At 41.9% G+C, this 27,327-nt stretch overlaps 1 protein-coding gene across 1 annotated transcript in view; it reads left to right on the top strand.

Annotated features, from left to right (window-relative positions):
* Positions 1 to 27,327, top strand: part of FSHR (follicle stimulating hormone receptor) — a 91,703-nt gene that overhangs the window by 44,316 nt on the left and 20,060 nt on the right. Inside the window, exons 3-6 of the mRNA XM_076334750.1 lie at positions 13,752 to 13,826; positions 14,219 to 14,293; positions 22,892 to 22,963; positions 25,182 to 25,259. Of these exons, the coding sequence (XP_076190865.1) occupies positions 13,752 to 13,826; positions 14,219 to 14,293; positions 22,892 to 22,963; positions 25,182 to 25,259 (300 nt within the window). The remainder of the gene's footprint in view (positions 1 to 13,751; positions 13,827 to 14,218; positions 14,294 to 22,891; positions 22,964 to 25,181; positions 25,260 to 27,327) is intronic.

Genomic DNA, 27,327 nt, shown 5'->3' with positions numbered 1-27,327 from the left:
TTTTTTGAGCTTAAAATAATTTTATTCTTCTTTGGGGCATTCTGTACAGAGGAAGGTCAAGACATATTGCCTCAAAGCTCATGGCTTGAAGTGCCATCGTACAGCACTATCCAGATCTGTCTTGTCATTACATTTTCACTGTGTGCCGCGTCTTGACTCCTTCATTCCCCAAGCCTGACCCTCTGTTTGGGGACCCGGTGCTGCGAGCCAGGATGAGCTGAGGCTGAAGGCACAGCTGCAGCAGAGAGGTAACCTCCGGCGGGGAACAGAGGAGAGAGCCAAGCAGCAGCACATTTTTACAGAGGCAAGTAAATAGATCACAGTTCATCTGCAACAGCCACGTGCCTAGGCATAATTGACAACACACACTGTTTATTTAAAAATAAGCTTGTTTTTGCCTGTGTTTCTTGGTAGCAGACTTAAACATGCTAACAAGTAAAGTGGCTTTTCATGAGCCTTCATCTGTCAGTACCAAGGAGCCTGTTTTGTATTCCCAGGACCCAGAGTACCTCTGAATAGCACATTATATTTTCATCCTACTGTGCTGCCAGGCACTGTGCTTTCAGGGTAAGAGATAACATGTTAACAACTGAAACAGGCTGTAAAAATGAGGGGGAAATTGTGTCACCGATGGGCAATCGCTCAGATCACTAGAGGGAGGACTTCCTAATGGAATCTCAGCTAAGCACTGCACAGGCTTAAATCCCAGGGAGCATCTTCCTGTGAATTGGCCAGTCCCACCTTATTCCAGATTTCAGGCATCCTTTCCACACAGGGAGATTGATTTCAGATGCAGCTACATTGATAAAAATCTATGACATATTTATTCTTTATTTTGATGGTGTGCAGTCAACATCAGTCCCAGCAATGTGAGAGTAAGGCGTCTTTTTATCTGCAGATCTAAGGATGCTTCTGTTCTCCGTATTTTGTGAATTTGTTGGCAGGTTAAAAGCTTTCTGCAATCCGGATGAGTGGCAAAGCTCTCATTTGCCACAGCTCCTTTTGCTCATAGGAGAGTGAGTAATAGCAGAACAGCGACCATCCTTTGGGGAAGATCGTCCAGGAGCCCGCTCCTCCTCTTCTTGCCGTTATTGACTCTTAGTAGCCTTTTCAAAAAATCTATAGAGCTTACTCCAGCACTGACCTTGTCTAATCATATTGATTGTTAGTAACTGAAAGCTAATTAGGAAGCAAGTTGCAATGGTAATTCTTGAGTCATACATACAAAGAGAAAATACTGCTAAAACCACTAGTGCATGGTGACTATTAACATAGTTAAACAAGTTAAAGAATACAATTCATTCAGATTTATTCTGGAATTCAAATGAAGATACAATATGCAACAAGGAAGTTTTTCCCTTGCTACCACGTTTTCCTCTTTTGTAGGCATTTTTTTCTTCTATTTGTCTGTTGAGTTATGCATAATTTTAGGACTAAATGACAAAGTAGATTTTGGGTTGTTCTGCACCCCCCCACCCCGCAGCCCACACAAAATATGTCACAACAAGCTTCATGTGACAGGAGAATGACTGAGGTGGAGGGTAATAGGACTTGGAACCCCCCAGATTTCTAGGTCACTTGTTCATATCCAGTCTGCATGTGTGTGATGAATGTTTTTTTTTCACATGGGTAGGTTGATGGCTTGCATACCATGAGACCGTGATCTCAACCTGTGCCCTCAGGAGATGGTGATTCATTGCAAGCTGGGGCTGCTGCAGCTGGCTTTCAGCAGCAGCCTCTTTTGGCCAGACTTTGAAACGGCTCTGCAGCAGAGCTGGTGTCTCAGTGGGTGACTATGCTCCTTTGTGGGGCACTGTGGGAAGGTTGGATTGCTTTGGCTGTGCTGTGCCTCATCTGTGGATAAATGGAAGATTTTGCCAGTCACATCTAATAGAGTCTTTTCACCCTATTTTTAACTAAATGTGACCCAAAGGAAAATCAAGGGCATTCTTCCCTGTCTAACGGGGGTCTTCCTTCTCCTTCTTTGGCACCTTACTAACCAGTCATGTCACGCACAAATCTTAGCTCTCCTAACGAGTCTCCATCTACACGTCTTTAAGGAGGAGGAGGACATAAAAGCATGCATCCAGTTGCTACCCTTCTGCACAGTTTGAATGATGAGGCAAAATGTATCTAGGAGAGTCACAGGACTGGATGGGAGATAGGAATGTACTGAGTTCAGGTCATATCCAAGTGAACATGAGTTTCTCTGCCCCTCCTAGTCTTCACTGGATGAATGTCCTTAAATTGACTTTAGCAGCACATAAAGAAAAAAAGTGAGCAGAAATGCAGCCACCGTGGAGCATGAATCTCTTTTAACAGGTCTCATAAATAAATGGAGTATTCTCTCTATGGCTTCTTGGGACTTGTATGCTCGCAGAGTTGCATTCATTTAATTGAAAATAAGATGTGAAATTGATTACTAAGAAATGTGTGTGACTTAAAAGAAAAAAAAAGAAGTTAGGATGAACTAAATGAGAGTAAAATTACTGTAACAATGAAAGACACACATCTGGTTTGGGGCTTTGCACAGTCCTCGAGTTAAACAGGTGCCACTGTAGAGACAAGTCCTGAGCCTATCATTTTGAAGTACCCACTTCATGTTATCAGTAATTTAGCCCCCAGGGTAAACACAAACTAAAAGTCCTTGTACATAGCTGCTGCCTAATCTGTCCTCACCGGAGGCTCCCACCTGGACGTGGGGCACAAGGGATTCACCTGGGGAATCTCTTCCCCTGTGTGTCTCTTAACCAGAGCCATCCTGCAAAGCCATCTTCTAACTAATAGAAAGAATATAAAGACACCTGATTACCTTTGGTAGAAGAATGAGGTGTGTGCTGGTACTGCTGGTTACTTTCTCTTTGCTGTACCTTTCTGCATGTAAGAGAAATGCATTCCTGTCCAGGGACCCAGCCCAAATCCTTGGGGATTTGGGTAACTTCAGGATAGAACATCTTTCAGAGGGAGCTCTGATAATGATCCGTAATACATGTTTTATTTGTTTCTTCATTTTCCTGTTAAAATAATCCAAAAATACATGTTTTGTTTTCAGTCTGATGGAAGAAACAATATAGCAGTTGCCTTTTAGTTTTTAATTCGGTATTTAACATACACAAAACATTCCTTTAAATCTGAAAACTAAATTGCTCTCACAGAATTGCCTTCAAGTGTGTGTACTTCTGTGTCCTTTTGTGTATTGAGCTGTGTGCTTTCTAGAGACAATACTTATTTAAAATTACAGGAAAATATGCATTCCTCTAAAATGTAGAATGTTAATGTAAATACAGATCCAACATATTAAACCCAATGGATTTCCATGCCTTCTGCTGCAGACAGAGTCTGAAATCTCCTTCAGTCTCAACTAAAGCAATGATAGTAATCAGAAATTATGGATTTCATTTTCTTTTTTTATTTTTTAAGTGTATTTCATCAACATGACTTTTCTAAATGGTAATTTTTGTGGTTTGGGATCTTGCAGGATTTCCCTCCCCCTCCCCCATCAGTAGTATTTTTTTCAAAATGTTTTACTGGAAACAAAAAAGGTTTTGCCAGGCTTGTGTGCTGTGAAAACACTGTAAGTTCCAGTTTGTTTACATCAGTACAGGAAGTCAGACAGAAAAATATCATAAGTGTATGCAATACAGTACAACAAAGGAATAGACACAGCAACTTCTAAGGAAAACATCATTTTTTTATTCAAACCACATTTCTTGTTCAGCCTCCTTTAAGCACTGTGGCTGGGGAGGAAGACTCCTCTTACTTTTCCCTTGATGAAGAAGGAAGAACTACTTCTGATAAGGTTTTTTGCATCATTTCTAGCTCCAACTGCTTCCTATGTCCCCAGTTAGATATGACCCAGGATAGTGTAGAGGAAAAGGGCTCCCAGGGAGATCAAGGTGCTCTTACACAGGAGAAACAGGTTGTTCCCAAGTGACCAGGAATTGTCTTTGGGATCTCAAGGGTTTTGCCTCATTCCTACGGAGGCTTCTCTGGGGGAATTGGAACTGAGGGCTCCACATCAAAGGGCTGAGTCCAGTCTGAGGACTTTCTTGTTAAAGCACTACAACAGCAGACAATAGCAGAAAGCCTTTGTTTGTCTGGCATTTCTACAAGCATGAAAGTTTCATGAAAGGCAGGTCCCGCTTGACCAACCTGATCTCTTTCTATGACCAAGTGACCCGCTTAGTGGATGAGGGAAAGGCTGTGGATGTGGTCTACCTGGACTTCAGTAAGGCCTTTGACACCGTCTCCCACAGCATTCTCCTAGAGAAGCTGGCGGCTCACGGCTTAGACAGGTGGACTCTGCGCTGGGTCAAAAACTGGCTGCACGGCCGGGCCCAGAGAGTTGTGGTGAATGGAGTTCAATCCAGTTGGCGGCCGGTCACAAGCGGTGTTCCCCAGGGCTCAGTTTTGGGGCCGGTCTTGTTCAATATCTTTATCAATGATCTGGATGAGGGGATCAAGCGCACCCTCAGTAAGTTTGCAGACGACACCAAGTTGGGCGGGAGTGTTGATCTGCTCAAGGGTAGGAAGGCTCTGCAGAGGGACCTGGACAGGCTGGATCGATGGGCCCAGGCCAATTGTATGAGGTTCAACAAGGACAAGTGCCGGGTCCTGCACTTCGGCCACAACAACCCCATGCAGCACTACAGGCTTGGGGAAGAATGTCTGGAAAGCTGCCCGGAGGAAAAGGACCTGGGGGAGCTGGTTGACAGCCGGCTGAACATGAGCCGGCAGTGTGCCCAGGTGGCCAAGAAGGCCAATGGCATCCTGGCCTGTATCAGAAATAGTGTGGCCAGCAGGACTAGGGAAGTGATCGTGCCCCTGTACTCAGCCCTGGTGAGGCCGCACCTCGAATACTGTGTTTGGTTTTGGGCCCCTCACTACAAGAAGGACGTCGAGGTGCTGGAGCGTGTCCAGAGAAGGGCAATGAGGCTGGTGAGGGGTCTGGAGAACAAGTCTTATGAGGAGCGGCTGAGGGAACTGGGGTTGTTTAGCCTGGAGAAAAGGAGGCTGAGGGGAGACCTCATTGCTCTCTACAACTCCCTGAAAGGAGGTTGTAGCAAGGTGGGTGTCGGTCTCTTCTCCCAAGTAACAAGCGATAGGACGAGAGGAAATGGCCTCAAGTTGCGCCAGGGGAGGTTTAGATTGGACGTGAGGAAAAATGTCTTTACTGAAAGAGTGGTTAAACATTGGAACAGGCTGCCCAGGGAAGTGGTTGAGTCACCATCCCTGGAGGTATTTAAAAGACATGTATATGTGGTGCTTAGGGACATGGTTTAGTGGGCATGGTGGTGTTGGGTTAACGGTTGGACTTGATGATCTTAGAGGTCTTTTCCAACCTTAATGATTCTATGATTCTATGATTCTAAGCCTGAGTTACACAGCATAATTGCAGCAGAGACCCTTCATGGCGTACATGAGCAACTTCCTTGTAAGTGGGGTTCTGCAGAAAGGCTGCTGCTGGCTGATTTTAGTGAGTAAGCACCCTCGTGTGGCCATGGGTCTACTATTTTTATTGCTTTTATTGGAATTTTGTGTGTATACACACACAAACGTAGAAACATATTACTGTATTGAATTTTGGCCCAAGTTTTATGACATGTTCCCTTCCCCCTATTAAGACTTTCTTATCTGCATGCAGTCTTGCAGTATTTGCTGATGAAGAGGGTTATTTGTGTCAGGGAAACTCAGGTGGAAGCATGTGATTTTCCAAGGTTTCATAGTGGAGAGCTGTTCAGTTATTTGTCAAATAAGACTCTAATGTATTGAATTGGGCTCCTCTTTGCTGCCATCAGCCACTTGGCGAAATAGTTAGGGATTGTATGTAATTCCCATGTTTGTATAGTATGTCATGTCTGCATCCTCCAATATAGAACCTACAGATTTGGGCTTAATGGTAATTTTTTCTGCTTATGATAGCACAGTGTTGCAGTCAGATAAATAACCATCGTTGCACACTTGTTTTGTAAAAACTTTGACTTAGTAGCTTCTTGCTGGTGCATGTGTTTTCTCTGGCAGTCTGTTACAAGGCAGAGGTTTGGATTTAATTTTGGAAGCATAAAAGAATATCCTTTTCCCAGGTAGGTTATATCTGAGGGCCCCAATCATGCAAACATTTATGCAGTAGGGTCTTGGCTGAGCCTGGAGCCAAAGCTCAGGGATAAGAGTTTGTAGGGTCAAGGCCTCAGTTAGACACAAACCACAAAAATAGTAAGTAGTTTTTATGGAAGGGAAGAATGAATGCAAATAGAAAAGAAGACAGAAGGAAATCTCTGTGCTGGAAAAAGGTATTTCACAGGGAGACTGTAACACTGTATAAGAGAAATCTAAATCCCTTCAGGAGGACATTTGAAAGATGTAGTGGATGGTGTTAGCAGCTGTAAGATAACGTCTGCATTCATAATTGTGTTTAACATTAGGCAATGCTAATATTTTTCTCATGATGGGTCAAGTCATAGAGATTTATTTTCACTGAAGTGGGTGTAACATACTGCATGATTTGCTCTGGTGAATACTGAGAGTCCTCTCATAAGCCTGGGAAGATTTTTAATGCCAGAACTGAGGAGTAAGACGTATTTCTTTACAATTTTCCCTCTTAGCTAAAAAGTTTAATTGTGCATATCTGAGGCACTTGCTATTCTGGATCTTCCTGTTTCTGTAATGCATTGGAGTTAGTAATGAACTGTCCTCCAGAGGCCTCTTGTGCATGTGTGCTTCCTTAAAGTCTGTTGAAGTGTCTGGAAACATCTGCTTCAAGATGGTCTGTTTGGAAAGGCTGTCACCAGACTTTGGGTCCTGGAAGCCACATGTTCTCCCAATCCAAGACAGTCTTCTTATTGATTTTCCCCAGAAATTATTTTCCTCATTTCCTCATTCAGCCACTCTCCTGAGTGATTATCTCAAATGTAATCTCCTCACCTGTCCAGGTCATCTTAATAAAACTATTCATCATTAGCTGGCTATCAAAGCCAAGAGAGAAGTAATAAAAGATAAGTGGCAATAAATGCTGCTAGCCCATTTCCATGGAAGGAGTTACGATGTGGGCATGAAGCTTGTGTCAGCATCTCTGAACAAGGAGGTCTCTTCCTCAGCTGAACAACCATCTTTGTCTGCCAGCGTGGCCTCAAGATCCTCTGGAGCCCATCGTGTCTGAGAAAAAAGTGCCATTGCCAGGGTGGGTGGTTTTATTTTAGAGATTTTTCTGCCTTCCCTACAAGCTTTCATAGTCAAAGGTAAAACTTAGTGATGCTCGAATGCAGGAGGCAGCAGGTACATCTGCCCCAGCAGCTGGAGGGCACCGAGTTATAAACCCCATCTCTCTGGGCTGCCTGCGTCAAGCCAGCATTTCTGCAGAAAGCTGCCGTTTCCTCCAAAGACCCAGTCCTTGTTTGTTTGACTCTACAAAGCACCACGCATTTTCAGCTTTGTTAGCAATAAACTAAAACTAGTATAATACATCCCCTTAGTGCTGGAGTATGAGGAGATATCTATCCCCCCAAACTGTACTGATTATAAAATCAATTCTTATAATGATGTGGCTTCTGCTGTTGGATCCGGTCATTATCAGTTCCAATCCTGCAGACTAATCGTGCGCTTTTTCAGATTAGAGAGACCAATTTAAAACTGTTACATGGACAATTAATTTGATGCAACCAAACCCTCAACAGACTTTCATCTGGATTGCTGGCATGGTGCTAAAGCACTGATAGAAATAAAATCCCCTTTGCTTCTGTCTGCTGTGCAGAAATTTGCATTTTATTTTTCCCATGCCTACATTGATTTATTTGCGAATATGGCGTCATTCCCTTTGGAGAAGGCAGGAAGACACAGTATTGGTGCCTCCTGATAATCCCCTTCAAAGACTTACGTGTACACTATTTTGCTCTAAATGTGAAATCACTGTTAATACTCAGTTGGTTAAATGGGTATCCCACTTATTTAGTCAGGTCAGTACAACATGTGTGTATATCTTCAGCAAAGTAAAGAGGTGATGAGAAGAATCAGTGCTTGAATTCATTTTTGAAATGTCAATAACTGCTAAGATATATTAGCCTGTAACTCCCTGGTGATCAATAAATCATGGTAGGGAGACAAGTTTTTCATGTTCACAACGAAAGTGGCAGGAGAAAGTGTCAACTATCTATTTTTAAAAGGTCAAAAGCCTCTAATACTTTTAAGAAAAATATATTTTCTTTTGTAACCTGTTTAAATCAATGTAGTAGCATTTTGCTGTCACTTTAGAGGGAAGTTTTCAAAAGGAAATTTCAGATTGGTTTGTTTCTGATCAGACTGAAAGAAATAAGAGCTTCTCCATCTATGACATGGAGACAGAGGTAGCCAGGTGTTTAATTTTTCAGTTCAGACACATCGCAGGCTGTTCCCACGGGTGCTCACCCAGTGAATGCTGGGCAGGATTGCCTGTGTGACACCACACTACTGCTAATTCCTTCTTAAGCTTGACATAAATTGTGGCATCAGTCAAACCACTGAGTAAAACTGACCTGGCAAATTGCTCTAAAGAGTATTTATACTTAAAGATGGGGGGGAAAGATAAAAATTGTTGGCCTTTTTTTTCTTCTCTTTTCCCTTAAATCAATGCAAAGCTATTGATTTGTTGCAGTGCAGAGAGCCCAGTGAGGCCACCTGCTCTGAGAATCAGTACCTGATACCTCCAGTATCGCTGCTAATTGCAGGTATCTATAGCGTGAAAAAAATTGTTCACAGGAATCCACAGGATATTTATGCCACAATAAACTGCCTCAAAGGCTGAGGATAAAAGGCCAAAAGGCCCAATTATGATGTATCACAGGAAATATAAGGTGGACAGATCAAGTGTATAGCCCATGTACGTACCTGCTTTGGAAAGGAATTTAAGGAAAGCTGCTGGAGTTTGCAGGGAGTGGGTCACTACAGAGGAGGGCAGTGGGGCTGGAAAGGCGGGAAATCCCCTCTTCATACCATGTGGCATGTCTGTGGGCAAGATGCACGCACCAAACAAGAGCCCGAGAAACCTCGACACACAGGGCAGCCCCCTCTGCTAGTCTGCCACAGTGAGATGAAACACAGAAATCCGTAAATCCCACATTCACTGTGGTCGTCATACAGCCAAGCTCACCAGCTGGGCACCAGTTACTCTACGTCATTCCTGCTGCTGGTATTACAAGCTCTTTGTGTTCAAGAGCGTACGTCCCTGGGCACTGTGTAAGCGACTGATGCTGTGATCTGCTTCTAAGCTGGTCTTCTGCCATGCGTATGCTTTGCTTTTCTTTCGACACAAGTTTCCACTTACTCATCTATGTTAAACTTCTATATCTGTATATATGCATACATACATACATATACACGTACATACATACACACGCATTTGTTTTAAATAGGTACATTTCCTAGTAGGAGAAAAATGACCCTCTCCCTGTCTGTGTGCCCCGCTCTGATCCTGAAAGGAATTCTTATCATAAAAGACATATAAATGTCCAGTCTTTTATTCTTTCATTATTTTGAAATGTGAGACCACTTGGCTGCAAGACCATTAGTTTGTGAGTTTAATGCAGTCTTGCTTTTGCTGTAAGACTTTGATTAGTCTAAAAGACTTTTTCTTTAGAGAACGACAAAGAAACTGCCATGAACTATAAATTCCTTGCTAATAGAATTGTTTAAAAGGCCATTTCAATGTATCTTGATTTTTATGGGTCGCACTTTGAGTGCAGCTGGTTTGAAGAGGAATACTTCCTATGCTTCACACTGGGCTCTGTCACAGATGTCATGATGATGTACCCCCAGCCCTGCCTAAGGGCAGCTTTGCAGGCAGGTTAAACTGAGCTAAGACTGTACTGCCACTAGGCAGCACCTTCCTCCTCCTCTTCGTTTTCCATCTCTGTCCTTACTGTTACTGGCTCTGGCTATCGCACGTGGAAACGCTACACTGCAATCAGTTGCTTGCGAATAAGTAAGAATGATTACAATTTGCTACGTTAGTGGCAAATTAGAGGAAATTCCTTAGTCGTGTGATGTTGTCACACCTTAAAGTCTTACATTCTCTTTGAAGAAAAATAAAAACAATTATCCTTTGTGCTTTTGTAAAACGTTTTTACTGAATAGTTTTTCCTCTTTTAGGCTGTGTTTGCGTAAACAATTTATGCTTTTGAGGATCACTGTTGATTTCAATAGAGCTGTGCATTCAGTGGAAACTAAGCTTAGCAGACGCCTAAGCACTTTGCAACCACTGGGTGGTTTGGGGTTTTGGAGGTTTGGGTTTTTTTAAGAAATTGCCCCTGACTGTTTTGCATACCATCTATTCAAAGGCTTGCATGCATCAGAAATGATGCTCAAATTGCCATCTGGATTTGCTGTGATAGCTAGCAGTAGAGCTAATAGCATCATTCATTACAAACAAACAACATAATAACAGTCCCATCTTCTCTTGTGATGACATATAATGAGATATGCATTATAAGCAATCATCTGTTTGTGTGTATTTATACAGTAAGACAAATCACTTGCACAAATACTAGCCAGCAATCCCCTTTTTCTCTTTGTAGCTGCTGCTGCAGGTATTATTTGCTCTCCTCTACAGAGGATCTGAGTCTGCTGAGTCGGCTGTTTGATGTGAGCAGCAGTGGTTTGTACTTTTAATGCCAGAGATACCTGTATCCAAGACAGTGTTCTTTCGGTTTTCCATGAGCAGGGTGTGCATTTTTTGCCAGGTACGAATAAATTGTTCATGCACATTATACAACCAAAACCCAGACTAGTGCTGCCCATTGCTCACAGTGTGTGACTGATCCCCTAAACTGAATGTTTTTTTTTAATTTATCTTTCTTACCTGAATGACAGCTTGTAACAGGTGTACGGACACCCCAAAGGACACGAATAGCAATGGCCTTCTGTCAGAAAATAGCACTTTAGTGCTGTAAACTGGGATTCATCTGCGAAGAATGATGATGAGTAAGGTCATCACCAACAGGATTTCCTGGACAGAGTGTAGCAGAGGATGCACAATTCATTGCGGGGGACAGAGGGTCTTGTCCTTTTCCCTCACCCCCCACAATCCCATGAACACAGAGGACAAAGCCCAACACCAGAAGGGTTACTGCCTTCTGCCATTGAAAAATTTCCCTTCTGTTCCCTTTACTTGTCTTGAGAGGGTCATAACCACAACGGCTGCAGTAGAAGTTTGCTTGAGCTGGAAGACAGCAAAAATCATTTTAAATGGACGTATTTTCATTACCTGTTAAAGAAAATGACTGTCACCTTTGTACCGGTGAATGGGAATATTAGAATGAAAGCCAAGTCATTCCCCAAATCTCTGAAACACCCCCCTCATATGAGTGCTATTTAATTCTTTTAAAAACTTAATCTTTTAAAAACTTAATCTTGTAAAAACAGTTTAGAGATTCCTATCTTCCTACTTCTCTTTCATCCCTTCCTTAACCATGCATTCTTCAAGCCTTCCAAAGTGTCGTGGCCTGCTCGTGCCCTACTTTAATCAGATCTGTATCTTCGATTTCTCAAACCGAAATAAAGCCCATAACCCATCCCACTCTTAGGAAGCCAAAACACTCTCCTGATGCAGAAACATTCAGTTTTAAGCATTCCATTAAGAGAGGTATATCATCCAAGTTGTTCCAAAGTTAGATAGCAGATTGGATCATAAAAAATTATTACCCTCGACAGCCCTATCTGTCGGGTGAGGTCACTACTGTATTGTGGTTTCTTAATAAACTTTGTTTGCCTGTATAAGGCCAACAAATCTACAGCATTTTTCCCTGAGCTGTTTAGTGGCGTGAAATCTCTTCTGGCTAAATGGATTTGTTGGTATTAAATGTTCTGCTTTTTCTGTGATTTTTTTTTTTTTCTAGATAACTGATTTTTAGATTGTGGGGAATGGCAAATACACTGCTGAACACCCAAAAAGAACATGAGCAAAACCAAACCAAATCTTAAAAGTCTGAGACACCTCCCATGTTGTTAAATCTTCTAGACTGTAGTTAAGAGAGTTGTACTGTCATATAAATACAGCATAGAGGGTGATTGCTTCTACCATATATCTTATAATGCATTATTTTTAAAGAAAACAGGAAGATAATAAAAAGTCTTTGAAACATCCCTTGCAATGGCCGTGTACCTTGCATGGCGTGAAGGAATCCCAGTCTCAGTCAAAGCATTTTTTTGCTGCTGAAACATAAATAATAAAGAGGAACTTGTTCACATGCAAGCTGGTGGTTCAGCACTGCTAAACAAATGCAGTTCTCATCACACCCTACTGAGCACCTATTGTCAGTCCTCATGTACTTTTATTTTCTTGTTCTCCAGTCAGTATAGAGCTCCCAGAGCAGAGGAGAGCTGGGTTTCTTCTGTAAAAACCTTGAGGAAACAGGAGGGAGAGCTTCTTATTAAAATAAAAAATATCAAACCACTGAGGCGTTTTTTAAAGCAGAAAAGGTCAGATGAGCAACTTATCTTCTTTTGCAAGGCTTTTGTTTGTCTTAAATGGGCAGGTAATTTGTCAGGTACGGTTCAGTTGTTAGTCAGAAGGAAGTGGAATACTTTTTATATTACTTGTAATAATTTTTGTGATTACTTTTGTGACTCTGCACCTATCGTTATGTTCTATTGTTTTACCTCAGGCCTGTTTGAATCTATTTGCAACCAATACACTTTCAAAAGAACAAGACATCCAGGAACAAGTGCCAACCAGTTTGCAATCTGGCTATTTATCCAAGGTTTCATTCCAAAGATGTGCACAGTTACCTTGCCGTTAAAATCCAGTAGACCATCACACTATCACCGAGTTATATCTGTATTACAGATTTTACTCCCTACAGCTGACCTCAGCCTGGGAAATAGTGGTTTTGCACCATTTCCAAAAATGGCAGTGGGGAATCTTTTGGCATAACTGTCTTTACCTCAACTTTCCTGGTCACTGCCAGCATAAGGGATGTAATCAGGACAGGATGCACTGCAGTAATTACCCCTTGATTCACCAGGAGAACTCCTGAGCTCTAATCTACACCAGAGCCTGAGCCATCTCTTTGCCATCCCACAGATTAAGGCAGGAAAAAAAATGTATTCTGGACCAGCAGGAGATGCATTCTGGTGTGTTGATAACAGAAAACTGGCCATTTTTATTCTGCAGTTCTGTGGCTGAAAGCGGACATTAATTGTATATAGAAGAGGTCAAACTGTGTTTTCTCCAAGGCGTGGAAGACTTCTTCACGTCTGTGGTCTCCAGCTCCTGCTAATAAGGATGTGTCTGCTGGTGGCTTAATTTTAATCTCTGTAATTTACGTCAGGTCAAGACAGCATCATGCCCTACTGCTGAAGTTGTGTCATATTTCTTGGGAACTTTTTAGCTGTCTTCTCTATTTCAGTCGCCTTTCACCCCCTCTTTTCTTCACCGAGTTAAAAGCTTTCATTAAATCTTTATCAGTAATTAGTGATGTCAGAGATCCAATAGCCAATGATGGATGGGCCCTGCCTTCTAATACACAGGGAATGGTGACAGCAGCGGGTGCAGGACTGCCATTACAGATACAAACTTCAGCCTCAGAAGATGTCTGTTCCTGACTGTTGTTGTTTGGCTTGGTGGCAGCTCATCGGTGGTTTTGGGGTCTGTTTTCTTATCTGATACCCACCTTATTTTTAAAACTCATCAGTAACCTAGGAAGAAGTTGCTTGTTAATTTTTCACTTGTCCATTCTCTGTTTCACCATGGCTTGAAATATCTTGACTTTTAAATTATTTTTCAGAGAGATCTCACAGAATGATGCCTTGGAGGTCATAGAAGCAAATGTGTTTTCCAACCTTCCCAAACTACATGAAATGTAAGTAATGAGCAATCTAAATTCAAAGGAGACAATTATAAAGATTCATTATAGGCAAGTATCAAAGGTTTTGCAGTTTGCTTCAGGTAAGCTCTGAAGAATTCATAGCGATAAGGGAGCATTTGAAATCTCCCTTTGTCTTTTCCATCTTCTTATTTAACTGTCCCTTTCTTTCCCTGATCAGCCTGAAACTTATCCTCAAACCACTGCTGATATCAAAAGGTGGTGGGGTCTGCCGGTCTGTGGCAGGCTGCTCTTTGAAGTCATGCAGATCTTCTGCTGTCAAAAAGAAAATCTCAGCGTATAGTACCACTACATCATGGGGCAACCACAGATATTTTAGCATCAATATATTGATGTATTTCCTCTGATGTTTCATTTTCTCTTTGCAGAAGAATTGAGAAGGCCAACAACCTCGTGTACATTGATCAAGATGCCTTCCAACACCTTCCGAGCCTCAGATATTTGTAAGACCTTTTGCAAGTACTGTAGTAATTTTTAATGATACAGATGTGTTTCTGTCCAGCCTGTGCTGAGCACTTTTGGTAATAAGACAGGATAATGCCCTCTCTCCCCCTGCTAGTTGCACATGTCAATCCACATTTTCATCCCCAGGCCTGCACACAGTCCTCAGAAAAGCTGAAGATAATACCCTCCATGGAGTATTCACACACAGAAGATCCTTGAGCCTTTCTAAGCAACAGGTTGAAACTGAGTGATGAGAAAAGGAGCTGGGCCTTTTTTCCCTCTGTAAAAACAAATTTAGGTTGAAATGCCTCCCGAGAGCTTTGGGACAAAATCTCTGTCATCTGTCTTTGCTATGGCTCTGCCTTCTGTTATACTTCATACACATGGTATTAAGCATTCAACTTCTCTTTTCTTTAGCAATGGCAGTGCTGTAGCAATGGTTTCATTAATGCTCAATGTGAGATGATTAAAACCTTAGAGTACAAACATATTGGTGTATGGTATAACTTTATTTCATTAGCCAGCTTCATCAAGAATGCTGCTTGCACAGCTGTGGTTGCCACATCTGCTCCCATGGGGTTGCCATCACAATTCAGTGATAATTGACTCCATCCTTAAAATAAACTGTTACCCAAAAATATTTTCACAGCTTTTAGTGCGTGATCTTAACATGACTAATAATCCCTCCTATGCATAAAACCCCAGTGAAGTCCAATGAAGTCCAATGAACTCTGTTTAACAGTAATTGGTTTTAATGGCTGTAGCTTAAGCTCCCATGGTGTTCTTTGCTGAACAATGGCATATACACCCAGCAGGATATTAGCTTAACTTTTCCACCTGAGCACATATACCTAACCTTGTTTTCCTTACTTACACAAGAAAACTTACTCATCCAAGAAGCCTGATCATGATTTCTACATTTGAGTACATAAGAGTAAGTGCTTAATTCTCTGGTTAGATATTTCTTAAAGATGGAATGAAATCAGGTCAGTGGTCTAATAAGCATAGCTCTCGGTAAGCTAATGAGTGTTTAAGGTCTCTGAAAATCTGTAGCATCTGACAGGTTCTGAGCTCAGAAATGCCAAGAGGCATTGGTTTGAATTTGAAGTTTAAGATTTGAAATTTAAGGTTTGGACTTTAAGAGGTAAGGCATATTTAGCGCTACACAAGCCATTATGGTTTAAACCCTCATTGAACTGGAATATGTGGTTAGAGTTGCAGTAGGATTGTTGTTCTCCCCAGTATTTTTACCAATATCTGCTTTATCAAATTCACCAGGCAGCTTGATAAACTTTAATTTTTTTATGTCCATAACAGAAACACAGATTTTTCTCTTGGCAGCAGGGAAATAAAACTTTAAATTTGCATTGTCATGAGGAGAAATCATATGCCTTTTTCCTTTGGTTTCAAGCCTGAGTCATTCAGCAGTGACTGCTGTCTTTGAGTAATTCTGGCTACCTGTGAATGAAAACACAGCATTTGTTTATCCCCTGTAAAATCCCCAGAACAAGCTGCTATGGGTAGTACAGTTGTCAGGTGTACAGATGGTTAGGAAGAATGGGAGCACATTTATCTCATACAAAATTGAAGAACAAGAAGAAGAAATGAGAACACAGTAATGAACACACTAATTTCAGTGACTTTTTAAATGTGGGAGGGACACACAAACTATAGGTCATGAGGAAAAGGTAAATCCCCACTTTAAATATCTGAAGTACTGGAAGTTTTTCTCTTGACTTTAGTGGATACTCCCTCTTTTGAATAATTTCATTCCACGCTCCCATACACATTTGGCTCAAACATTCAGACATGCTACCTGTATAAAAATTCAGCTGCAGCAGCTCTACTATGACCTATAGAAGCAACAGATTAAAAATATAGAGGCTTGCTTGTCTAACTAACCATTCCTCACTCCTCTTTAGTTAGTTCTACTTACTGGCTGAAATCAGAGGAAAATATATTTCGGGTACTTTTTAAGGTATTCTCTCTTGTGGGCACACAGGACTGGAAGAGACTCCCCAGAATACTGTATCCCATTTCTTACTGGCTCCACTCCATGTATCCCATTAATTAAGTGCTTTATGGACATTTCCCTACTTTCTCTTTTTTTTCCAGGGGAGGCTTTTCCAGAAACTCAATGATTTGGTGACTAGAAATTTTTCTCTAATTTTATTCATGGCCACTTCATTCACATTCATTCTTGTGCCAAAGCACAATTTTCTCTAATTTAAATTGATAAAATCCATCTTTGGTGTTTACTCCACTAATGGATTTATGCTGCATCCCCTCTGTGCCTTCACTTTAGGAGGCAAAAAAAAAACCCCTCTTGTCTGACTATAAATAGTACAAAAGGTGCAGGCTTCACGGCTCTGAGAGTCTGAATAGATGAATGTGTCTTTCATGCTAATTACAAGGTTTGAGGTAGCTGCGCTGGGGGTATAAATCAGTGCAACACCTTTGGCTTCAGTGGAGCTACACCAGTTCACACCATAGGGATCAGGGAGCAGGACCCAAAGTCCCTGTAGGAGCCTTCCACGTAGCAGTGAGCTCGGTGTAATGCTGAGTTACATCATGCTCAGGTCACTCCCTCTACACACAGTCATATCTTTGTGCTCTCTTTTGGCACATTTCTTAGGAAAGACTGCCATTTTCTCCATCCCCTTGTTTCACTCACTGGTGCTTGCCCTTTTAGAAACCTCCCCTTGAAAAGGCAGAGAGTTTTACTGTTTGAAAGAATAGGACTGTTAATTTAATGAGAAAGCAGATACCTTGATGGAAGGCTGCAAAATGGCAGCTGGTAAAGGTAACCCAGTCCTGGTATTCACCTTCCAGTGACGTACAAGGAAGGGTCAATTACTGAAAATATAAGGCAAGATGCTGAGGGGAGCTCATGTGGGACTAGAGTTTAAAATAATTCAGAAAAGGGTTAAGCATCTGTGTCGATAGAAATGCTATCAACAGCTATTTGAGAAATTATAAAAATTTTAAGGCCATGAAGGGAAACTAACAAACCTTTGTACATCACAGCCTAATTCTCCCGTTAACTGCTGGAAGTTAGGAAGGAATAGCAAGTGATTTCATAAATATCTTGTTACAAAACAGATTAGGAGATTCTGTCCGACCATACATGGGGTTGGTGTGAGTGGAAAAGCAATGTGGGACCTGATGCTGGTCCCACTGGGACGAACTCCTGTTGCCCATGTAGTGTATCTTCTCCCCAGCTGGGGTCCATGCCAGCTTCCCAAATAGTCCACGTCGAGGCAGCAGAACTGGAGGTGGAGGCCTGTACTCAGAGAGGTCTTTGGCCCAGCCTTCTGCTGCAGACCCTGCCATAGACCTCTGTAGCCCTTCCTGGTCTGACCGACCAGTCAGAACGGCTGGCACAGGCACCCCTGTATCTCAGTGTAAAGAGGTATAGTGAGACCCAGCTGCAACCAGCATGCCAAAGCAGGGGGACTCGGGTACCTGCCCATTGCCGGGCTCATTGTGGTTCTTTCTGAAGTTTCCAGCCACGGTGGCAGTCTGGCAGGGTACGAGGCGCATGGTCTGATTCCTCACAACAGTGCTGTGTCTGTGACAGAACTGTGAAAACACAATTCAGAAAATCCCACAGAAAAATATATGTTTACTGATAGTTTTCATTAAAAAAAAAGAGAACAATTAATCAGTGTTAATGCCTGAGACTGAGCCTAGGCACCATAGCCCATCAGTTTAATGACCTTTGCTTGCAAGGCTTTCTCTGTGCTGCTTCAAAAATAGTTGTATCGCCACTAGGTCTTATTTATGGGCAGGCAAGAAGCTCTGGCTAGCCTTGTCAGTCCTCTCATCAGCTTCATGGGCTCATTACAGCCACTAGCTGTTGAACATTAATATGCTTTTATCTCTATCAGCTTGGGTACAAATACATTTCCCACTCATCCCATTCCCTTTGTTTCCTGCATCATCATTACTGGTATGGCAAAAACACTAAGGAGAGAAAAATGCTAAAAAAATGCAATGCTGAAATACTCTAAACCTTCTAGAAAAACGCAACCTTAACTTTCTCACCAGTCTTTTAGAAGCAGTGAAGAGAATTGTTAATTGGTCTTCTTGGATATATGCCAAAGAGACAGACTGCTTCAAAATGGTAACTTATTGACCTTTTCATGGGTACAAGATTATTTATCTGGCTCTCATTAGGGAGAGCTGTGGCATTGTCTGTTTAATAATGTAGTGATGGCTTTTCAAACCTATTTTCTTTCCAAAATTAGTTCTCATGTGTAATCTGTGTCCTTTGGTTCTTTTTTACAGTGGATGTGTCGACATCCTGTATTAAGCAATCTTAGCTTAAAATAGAAAGATTTAAATGCAACACTGCTTTCAGATCAATTTTGAGGGCATACAGCTGGATTGTTGGAGGGGAGGGGAGGGGAAGTGTAGGTCGCAAAAGCATGTGCTTTATCTGCAAAATAGTTTGCATTGTGGAGAGCAGAGCCCAACTCCAAAGTCTTGCAGCTGCTTGTACCTGCCTGGTCTTATTTTGTGGAGGACCTGACACTCGTGTACCTGGCATGCTTCCTAAACCCAAACCTGTATTTGCTGCAGATGCAGCGAAGTCCACAGAATTGCTGACCCTTTGCATGGAGTTGGCTCTTCAATAAAAAGAAGTGATGCTCCACTCCTTCCTTTTACATGGCAGCCTCACGGTTAAAGACCTTGCCCCAGAAGTGGGTGTTGTGGATTATAGGCTCAGCTTAGCCTGCAAGGCTGGGACACATGAGTCAGAGGAATCTCTTGCTGCAGTCAGGCTCGCGTGCATTATAAATTAACCAGCATGATTAAGGGACACAAAAATAATGCTAGCTGAGTGATGTTGTATTTATCTCTGCCTACCTTGGGTTTGCAATTTAGCAAATACTCACAATAAGTTGATGAGGTAAACCGTGTTCCCAGTTTTGTCAGAGTAGCTCCTACCAATTTGGCACAAAAAAAGAGAGGCGTGTTGCTATATCTGGAGATAAGCAGCCAGAATCTTCCAGGAATTTGTTTCTGAAAGATTTTTTTTTTTTCTCTGCTGGTCATGGTGCTATGTTTTCTTAAGTGCTGACTCCAGTAAGCCTTTTCAGAAAGACAATTAATGTTTTGGAAAGCAGCCATCAGCTATCTGAAAAACAGGTTCTTACCAAGCTGTTTATGCATGGCAAGGGGGGACTCAGTTATAACACAGATTAAAGAGGACACTTGTTTAAAGTGCAGCTACTAAGGACGTATATGTTATATGGTAAATATATTGACAAAAGTGTCCTGCAGGAAAGATATTCCATAAATTGGATTATCTACATTCTAAAAAGATTATCCACTTAAAGGCCTCTAGAGATCTGCTGGTGGAATAAAAAGAGAGGGAAGATCTAGGCTGTAGTCTAGCTAAATTTTTTTTAGTTCTTTTTCTGCAATTAATTAAAAGAACATCCTCTCCTGCTCCTAATCACCGTTCTGTGCCTCTGTGCAATCAGTGCTTTATGCCACCTGTAGATTTACTTCAATATGTAATGATTTGTCAAAGATGCTTTCCTCTTCATCTCATGCTGCTCAGTTGACACCAGTACAAATTGAGCCCTGAACACTTTGGGATTACTGGAAAGATCAGGACTATGGCATCACCCAAAGCCTTGAACGTACTTTTTCACACATGTATGGTGAAAGTCCTGCTAACCAGTATGGCATTTTGTTATGTTGGGAGTAAGTTGCCATTGGGAGCAGTGTTTGAATAGCATATGTTAGAGTACTATCATCTTTCATTACTGCAACAGGAGGATTGAGATTTTCTTGGGAAAGTACTGTAGAAAGGAAAGCTTCTCATGTCTTCTCCTCTGTCCTGCAATAGCCACACACTACTTGGCAGCAGTTTGCTTCTTCATTTACCTACTAAAGAAAATGCATGCCATAATTCGTATTTAACAAGTGGCTCGTAAAAAGAATTGCATGAATTTTTAGCACGACTCATTTAAAATTAAAGGCAACTTTCAACTAAAACCCTGTACATCTCCAGTAATTTAGAGAGTGTACTTTAAAATACTGTAAGGGAGGAGTTACAGCTTCTCTATTGCTTCTAATTTTTTCAGCTAACTCCTTTTACAAAGTGTAAGTGCAGAAGTACTTTAAATAATAAGGGCCTTGTGAAATCCACTTCCTTCATTAATCATGCTTTCTATTTAACTATATGTAACAGTTTTTCAAAGGCATTTTTGTAGAGCTTTCTTGGTCACATGTGACAGCTGTTATTTTTAAGCTAATGCAATGTCAGACCTCTCTGACTCCTGAGACGAAACAGTTGTGACATTTCAGCAACTTTCCCAAATTGGCTTCTTGAATATTCACTATGCTGCTTTAATTTTTTCCTGCATATAATGCATTGCTTTTTGTTATAAGATGAGACAGATAACAAGTTGGCTTTTCAACATCTGAGGATATCCAGATACCGCCTCGGGGAGCTCAGAGCAGTACTTACGCAAGTGAATGACTATTTTATGGACCTGTGTGTCACCCTGAGTGCCCAAATGTAGGATTTGGTTGTCACATGGAGGTGTTCAGTTTCAGTTCAGATTATGAAACCTGAAAGGTTGGAACTGTCCTGAAATAATCTACGTTCGTAACAAACATCCAGTGAATGCTGTTACTTTTTTCCCATCTCAACCAGTGCTTTTCATCACCATTCAACTCTTCAGGAATGAATCTGCAAAAAAAAAATCCCATCCACTAATGAAAGAATATTGTTCTGTTTAAGTGCCAGGACAAAAAATACCTTCCATATACTACTAATACTTTCCCTAAGGAACCAATATTCTCAGTGAAAGTTTACCTTCTCTACCATCTCACATATTAAAGATATAACTAAACTTTCAAGAACCCAAATTTTCTCTTTGTTTGGTAGAGTCAAAATGGGACATTTGGTGACTGGGGAAAAAATCCCAGCCGGTCGGAGCCCAGCCTGGTCCAGCTCCTCCTCCCTCCTGCGCTCAGCCCTCCTTCCAGCCATCAGCAGCCACCAGCCATCTCCTGCTGCATGGCAATATCATGTTTGTCCTGCCGTTGCTACTGCTCTGGATAACAAAATTTGCTTAAATTAGATGTGGTACAGCTCTGTGGATACCTGTGACCACATTTCACCGCTGGCTGTGGGCACAGGGTTGTCCTTCAGAGTCAGAGTTTCTGGGATGGTGTTTCATGGACAGGAACTGTAATGCAGAGGCCAGTGATCACAGAATCATAGAATCATAGAATCATATAGAACCATAGAATAGTTTGGGTTGGAAGGGACCTCTAAAGGTCATCTAGTCCAACCCCCCTGCCGTGGGCAGGGACATCTTCAACTAGATCAGGTTGCTCAGAGCCCCCTCCAACCTGACCTTGAATGTTTCCAGGCATGGGGCATCCACCACCTCTCTGGGCAACCTGTGCCAGTGCTTCATCACCCTCAGCGTAAAAAGTTTCTTCCTTATATCTAGTCTAAAGCTACCCCCCTTTAGTTTAAAGCCATTCCCCCTTGTCCTGCCGCAACAGGCCCTGCTAAAAAGTTTGCCCCCATCTTTTTTATAAGCTCCCTTGAAGTACTGATAGGCTGCAAGAAGGTCTCCCTGAAGCCTTCTCTTCTTCAGGCTGAACAACAACAACTCTCTCAGCCTGTCTTCATAGGAGAGGTGTTCCATCCCTCTGATCATTTTCGTGGCCGTGCCCTGGACCCGCTCCAACAGATCCGTGTCTTTCCTGTGCTGAGGGCTCCAGAGCTGGACACAGTACTCCAGGTGGGGTCTCATCAGAGCAGAGTAGAGGGGCAGAATCACCTCCCTCGAGCTACTGGCCACGCTGCTTTTGATGCAGCCCAGGATACGATTGGCCTTCTGGGCTGCAAGCGCACATTGCTGGCTCACGTCCAGCTTTTCATCCACCAGTACCCCCAAGTCCTTCTCAGCAGGGCTGCTCTCAATCCCTTCATCCCCCAGCCTGTGTTGATACCGGGGGCTGCCCCGACTCAGTGATACTCGACGTGGTGGGAGGGTAGTTAAATACAGAGGCTCAGGCCCATTTCCAGCCACACAAATTGCTGAAATGTTCCCATGTGTTTGGTTCCTTGCTACTGGAGGTGCTGGGGAATAAAGCATCCTAATTCTCTCTTACTTTCATGAAATAATATTATTTCCAGTGGAATTAATGTATCCTCTGTTAGAGCAGAAGGTTAAAATTGTGGTTAGTGAGTTGATACTTTTTTCTTAAAAGAGCTACTATGAAAATAATTATCCTGTGTCAGTGCAGTTGATTTCTGCAACCAATATGGTTGGGAAATTAATACCAACAGTTTCCTGAGATCACCGGGAGGGACTGTGTAATTATCCAAGATAGGGTTTCTCCCTTGACTTCAGTGGGGCAGAATTCAGCTCGTGCTTTGGAGAAAAATGTTTTTACGTTACAATGTCAAGTTTCCTATGGGCAAACCCCCCATTTGTGGCTAAACTCTGCCTTTTGTGGCTGCCATTTTAAGTCCAATGTTCTTTCTTCTTTGTTAATTATTGCTTCGTTCCTGGGGCAGAGCGAATAATCTTCATCTGTTCTCTCCCCCTTAGGTTAATATCAAACACTGGCCTTCGGTTTTTACCTGCTGTTCATAAGGTGCACTCTTTCCAGAAAGTTTTACTGTAAGTTTTAATGTCTGCTTTTCACTTTTTAAAAGCTCCCTTTGAATGTTCTCCGGCTCCAACAAAACCTTTCAAGATGTGATTCCCCTTGTGTTCACTTATTAGCTTCATGGTAGCATTTTGGGTTGTAATTTTGTAGGCATTGATGATAATGTGGCCTGAAAGGTGCTCAGTGCTCTCTAGGTCTCCCTCCTACAAAGCATTTTAACTTGCACTTCACAGACCACTCTTCCTTTAACTACGCTATGAGTGTGTGCCTGGATGGCCCAGGGGACGGATAACAGCCTTTTACTCCTCTTTCACCAGTTGAAACCCAAACCAGGCTAGTGGTGGTGGAAATTTGTTGCCACCTGGTGCCAATTCTCTGGCCTGCATGGGAAGAGTTGCTGATCTCGGAGCTGTTTTCTGTGGAGAGGTGGCCACATCACAGAGCAAAAAAAAAGAAAAAAATCACAGGGAAATATCTCTACCGTACTCATTTTTTTCACTGGCAGTAAAACTGTCTGGAGAATGAAATATTTTTTTCTATGGAAAATTCCAGTGCCAACAGAGAAAAAAAAAATCTGTAAGATTTTGTATGAAAGCAGGCTTTTTTTTTTGTGTAAAAGTACCTTTTTTCTGTAAAAAATGCATATCAGAAAAAGCTTGGGGTTTTTTTCACTGAAAAAGATCTTGACACAAATTTTTCAATCAGTTCTTAGTATAAACTGAAAGCAGAAAGCCCAGGAAATAAGCAACTATTTCTTCTCTTCCTTTGGACAACATATCATTAATGCACAGGCAAAGTTCTGCATGTTCAAATCTTTGATTAGAACATTTCAAGCTGCAGAAACATTAATCCTGCAGTTGTCTCAGTAATGGCCATTAATAGAAATAAAAATGCATAGAAAACATAAAGGGGAATGCCTGAATATAGTATACACACATATAAGATAAGAAATAAATTTCTGTAATACACTTGACATACGTAATTCTGAGAACTGCATTTCAGAGCTCCCAGAAGCCATCAGGCAAATGCAACAGATATGGAGCTACAGAGCCTTCCTCCTGTATACCTTCATGTTTATCATCAGTCTTAACTAGACTTGAATTATTGTGTCCTGCTGAGCAAGAGTTAATTTTTTTTCAGGTGAAACTCCTCACTTTCCTGTAAGAATAAGTAGGCCTTGATACTGCTTGAGTCCCAAACTAGACCTTGGTTCAAACCCTGACCCCACTGAGGTCAATAAGAAAATTCCCGTTGGCTTCAGTTGTACCAATATTTAAGTCCCAAAGACAGGTCTTGATGGGTCATTGATGTTTATAAAGGGCTCGTGCAGATCCTTAGCAGAGGGATACACTTCACTCGTATGGGTGCTGCGCTCCCTCCCTATTCCTAACTCTGCTGACCTCAGTTTGCAGAATGAGGCCTCTGTGTAAGTGTCACTTAATGCAGAGCTGTGGCCGTATTCAACTGTCAGCATGAGATAATTTTGGAACCGCACTTAATTTCAAGCTTTGCAGATAATTCATTTCGTTCCCTGCTTTCCAACAGAAACAGCATGAAAACAACCATATCCCCAGTCTAAATTATGAGTAATACTGTTTAACTTCATTGAGGTCTATTTTGAGCAAGCAACAGAACGTATATCTGCCGTCGCTTTTTTCATATCACTCAAAACCGCTGAAAGCCTGAAATGCCTACTTGTCAGTTCAACAAACTGCATTGACAGGGGTCCCGCGTCTTAAGTTCTTAAGCACATACAAAGCTTATAAGCAACCCCGTTGACATCGATAGGGGAATTATTTGTGGACTGGTAGGTAACCTGCTGAATCAGACCAAAAAGGCTAATGGCTTTTCCTTCTTCTGGTTGGGAGGCTGCAAGAAGTGGTGGCCTCGCAGCCCCTCAGCTTGCATTTTCTGGGCAGTATGTTTGCTGGAGGAACTATTTCATCCGCCTCAGGGTTACAAGACCTGAGCTTTTATGCATTTTAATGACTTCAGCCTATTTGGGAGGAAAGTATGGGGGTGTTGGAAATGTTTTGCTCCAGCCTTTTTTACCAGGAAGGTTTGTGATCTGCAGACAAAATGTCTTAAAAACTCAAGTCATCACCCTCTGCGTACAATAAATCCTCAGATTGACTATAAGGAAAAATACTGTGTTTGAAATAGCGTATCATATTGAAAGGCTCACAGAGGTACAAAAAGGTGTCATTTCTGTTGTATTTTATTTTTCAGAGATATTCAAGACAATATCAATATACGTACAATCGAAAGAAATTCATTCACGGGCCTGAGTTCTGAAAGTGTGATTCTGTGAGTAAGACATAGCAAATCCATTATTCTCCACGTTAGCTCACTTCTTTTCCAGAAAATGGTCAAGGAAACCAGGGGATGGGCACTATTTTATGCACTTCCAAATTCAGCTTGAGGTTTTAGACTTCTCCCCTACCCCTGAAATCTCTGTATTCTGTTTTCCTGCCATGAAAAATCAATGCTTTTGCGGGTTTTTTATTGTATTCTAATCCTGGTCTTTATTTTAGAAGCAGAGCATAGAGGAAATTTAGTAATTACTGATGCCAAGGTTAAACATATTCCACCTACAACAACAGTTCCTTGTGATACAAATTGTCTTCAAAAGGATGGCATGACTCATAAATATTTACAGTCAGACACATCATTCAAAGATGTTCATTACTCGGGCAAAATATATGTAGATGTTGTGGAAATGCAGTATATTTGTACACAATGTTAATGCATTGATACAGGCCAGTTCACAATGCAGTTTCAAGCTGCGTGGTTAGATTACTCTACGTTTGACTTGAACAGTCATGTTTTTTAATGAACTATCTGGCTTCTTTGATCCTTTCTGTTGGTATATCAAAACGTACTGTTTGCTTGCTAACAAGCTGCCTTCATTTCACCTAGCCAGTGGCCAGACTGGAAAAATTTCCCACTGTGTGTGTGCAGTTTACCTCGTTTACCGAAGCAGACAAGCAAGATCTGATTGACTGATTGGGCTCACGTTGATTTTGGTGGGAGCAAGGTCAGACCATCAATATTTGAAGAGAGGCCAGTAACAAGTCACTTAGCTGTTAATCTCTCCTTTTTCCCCGTCAGTTATGCACAACCTCTGTCTATGTCAAGTTCCCTGAAGTTTTAAACACACACACAGTTTTCTCAAATACACGTTCAAGTCATGATACCCTAAATATACTGGTTTATCTTTTCTCCTGTGATGATAAGATTTGCTACTCAGGTGGGAATTTGTATTTTCAGAGCGCTGCGCAACAAGTACTGTATTTGTTTCCATAATACCACTAAGGGGTGAGATAAATATCCCAGATTTTTACTGTGATTTGACCTCTCTGTGCCACTTGAGCAGCATGAAATGTCTTCCCTCTCTCCCTAGGATGTCCCATTGCTCATATGATTACTGCCTGGGTATTGCAGGATAGTCTTCTCTGAGGACTTAAGGCTGCTGGTTTGCTAGCAAAATTGGCCTGGGGAGGGATCGTGTCCTCTTCCAGCTGCTTTGCCCTGCCTCCTGCAACAGCCCCATTGCCACGGGCTCCCCATGCCTGCCAGTGTGTGTAGGAGCAGCAAGAGCTGTGCAAGCAGACCTGGCCACAATCCGCCTGGTCAGATATCCTGACTCTGCTGTAGTTCTCCCTTGGGACAGGGGCCCTGCACGTGCTCTCTGAGAGTCCCTGATTAGGCTTTCCTTGTGCTGTGATGAACTTGCCTCATTTTAGACACAAATTTGCTGGTTTTCTACACAAAACTGAAGTCACCATGCAATGCAATAGAAAGTTACTGTTACAGAAACATCATTTTGTGAAATCAGGCATGTCAAGATGGCATTAAAAACACCCAGGACCCATTGAACCCCCACATTCTGAGCGGACCCAATTTTAGCAGGTTTAGCTGTGGTAGGCTCCAAGCATGTTTAAGGCAGTAATTTGGATTGCATCTGATCTTACACTATGCATGGGATCTGCACAGACTGGAACTGTGAATACATTTGGTAAAGAAGTGCTAGAATTTTATGGAAGAAATCCACCTTGCTTCCAGGTCTGCATGCCACTTAGAGCTAAGGTAGAGCTTTCCTGCCCTGAAATAGGGTATAAATAGTACCTCAGGGCAGTGGCCTCCTGCACTGGGTGAATTTTAAAGTGTGTTTTAAAAATACTGTTATAGCCATGAAATAGTGAGTAAAAGCCCATATGTCCAAGCTCTGGATCTCTGTCTCCATTGTCACTTTTTGCTAACGTAAGAGTTAGTGGAGTCAGTAAGGATGCTGGTTGAAGTGAGGGGAGAATTTGTCTCAACAGAAACTTGTCTATATAAAGTATAATGAGGTCTTGGGATTTAGGTAAAGTTT

The sequence above is a fragment of the Aptenodytes patagonicus genome, chromosome 3 (assembly GCF_965638725.1).
Source record: "Aptenodytes patagonicus chromosome 3, bAptPat1.pri.cur, whole genome shotgun sequence".
NCBI classification, from domain to species: domain Eukaryota; kingdom Metazoa; phylum Chordata; class Aves; order Sphenisciformes; family Spheniscidae; genus Aptenodytes; species Aptenodytes patagonicus.
Note: the sequence above shows the minus strand (reverse complement) of the source record. Positions and strands in the feature narration are given on the sequence as shown.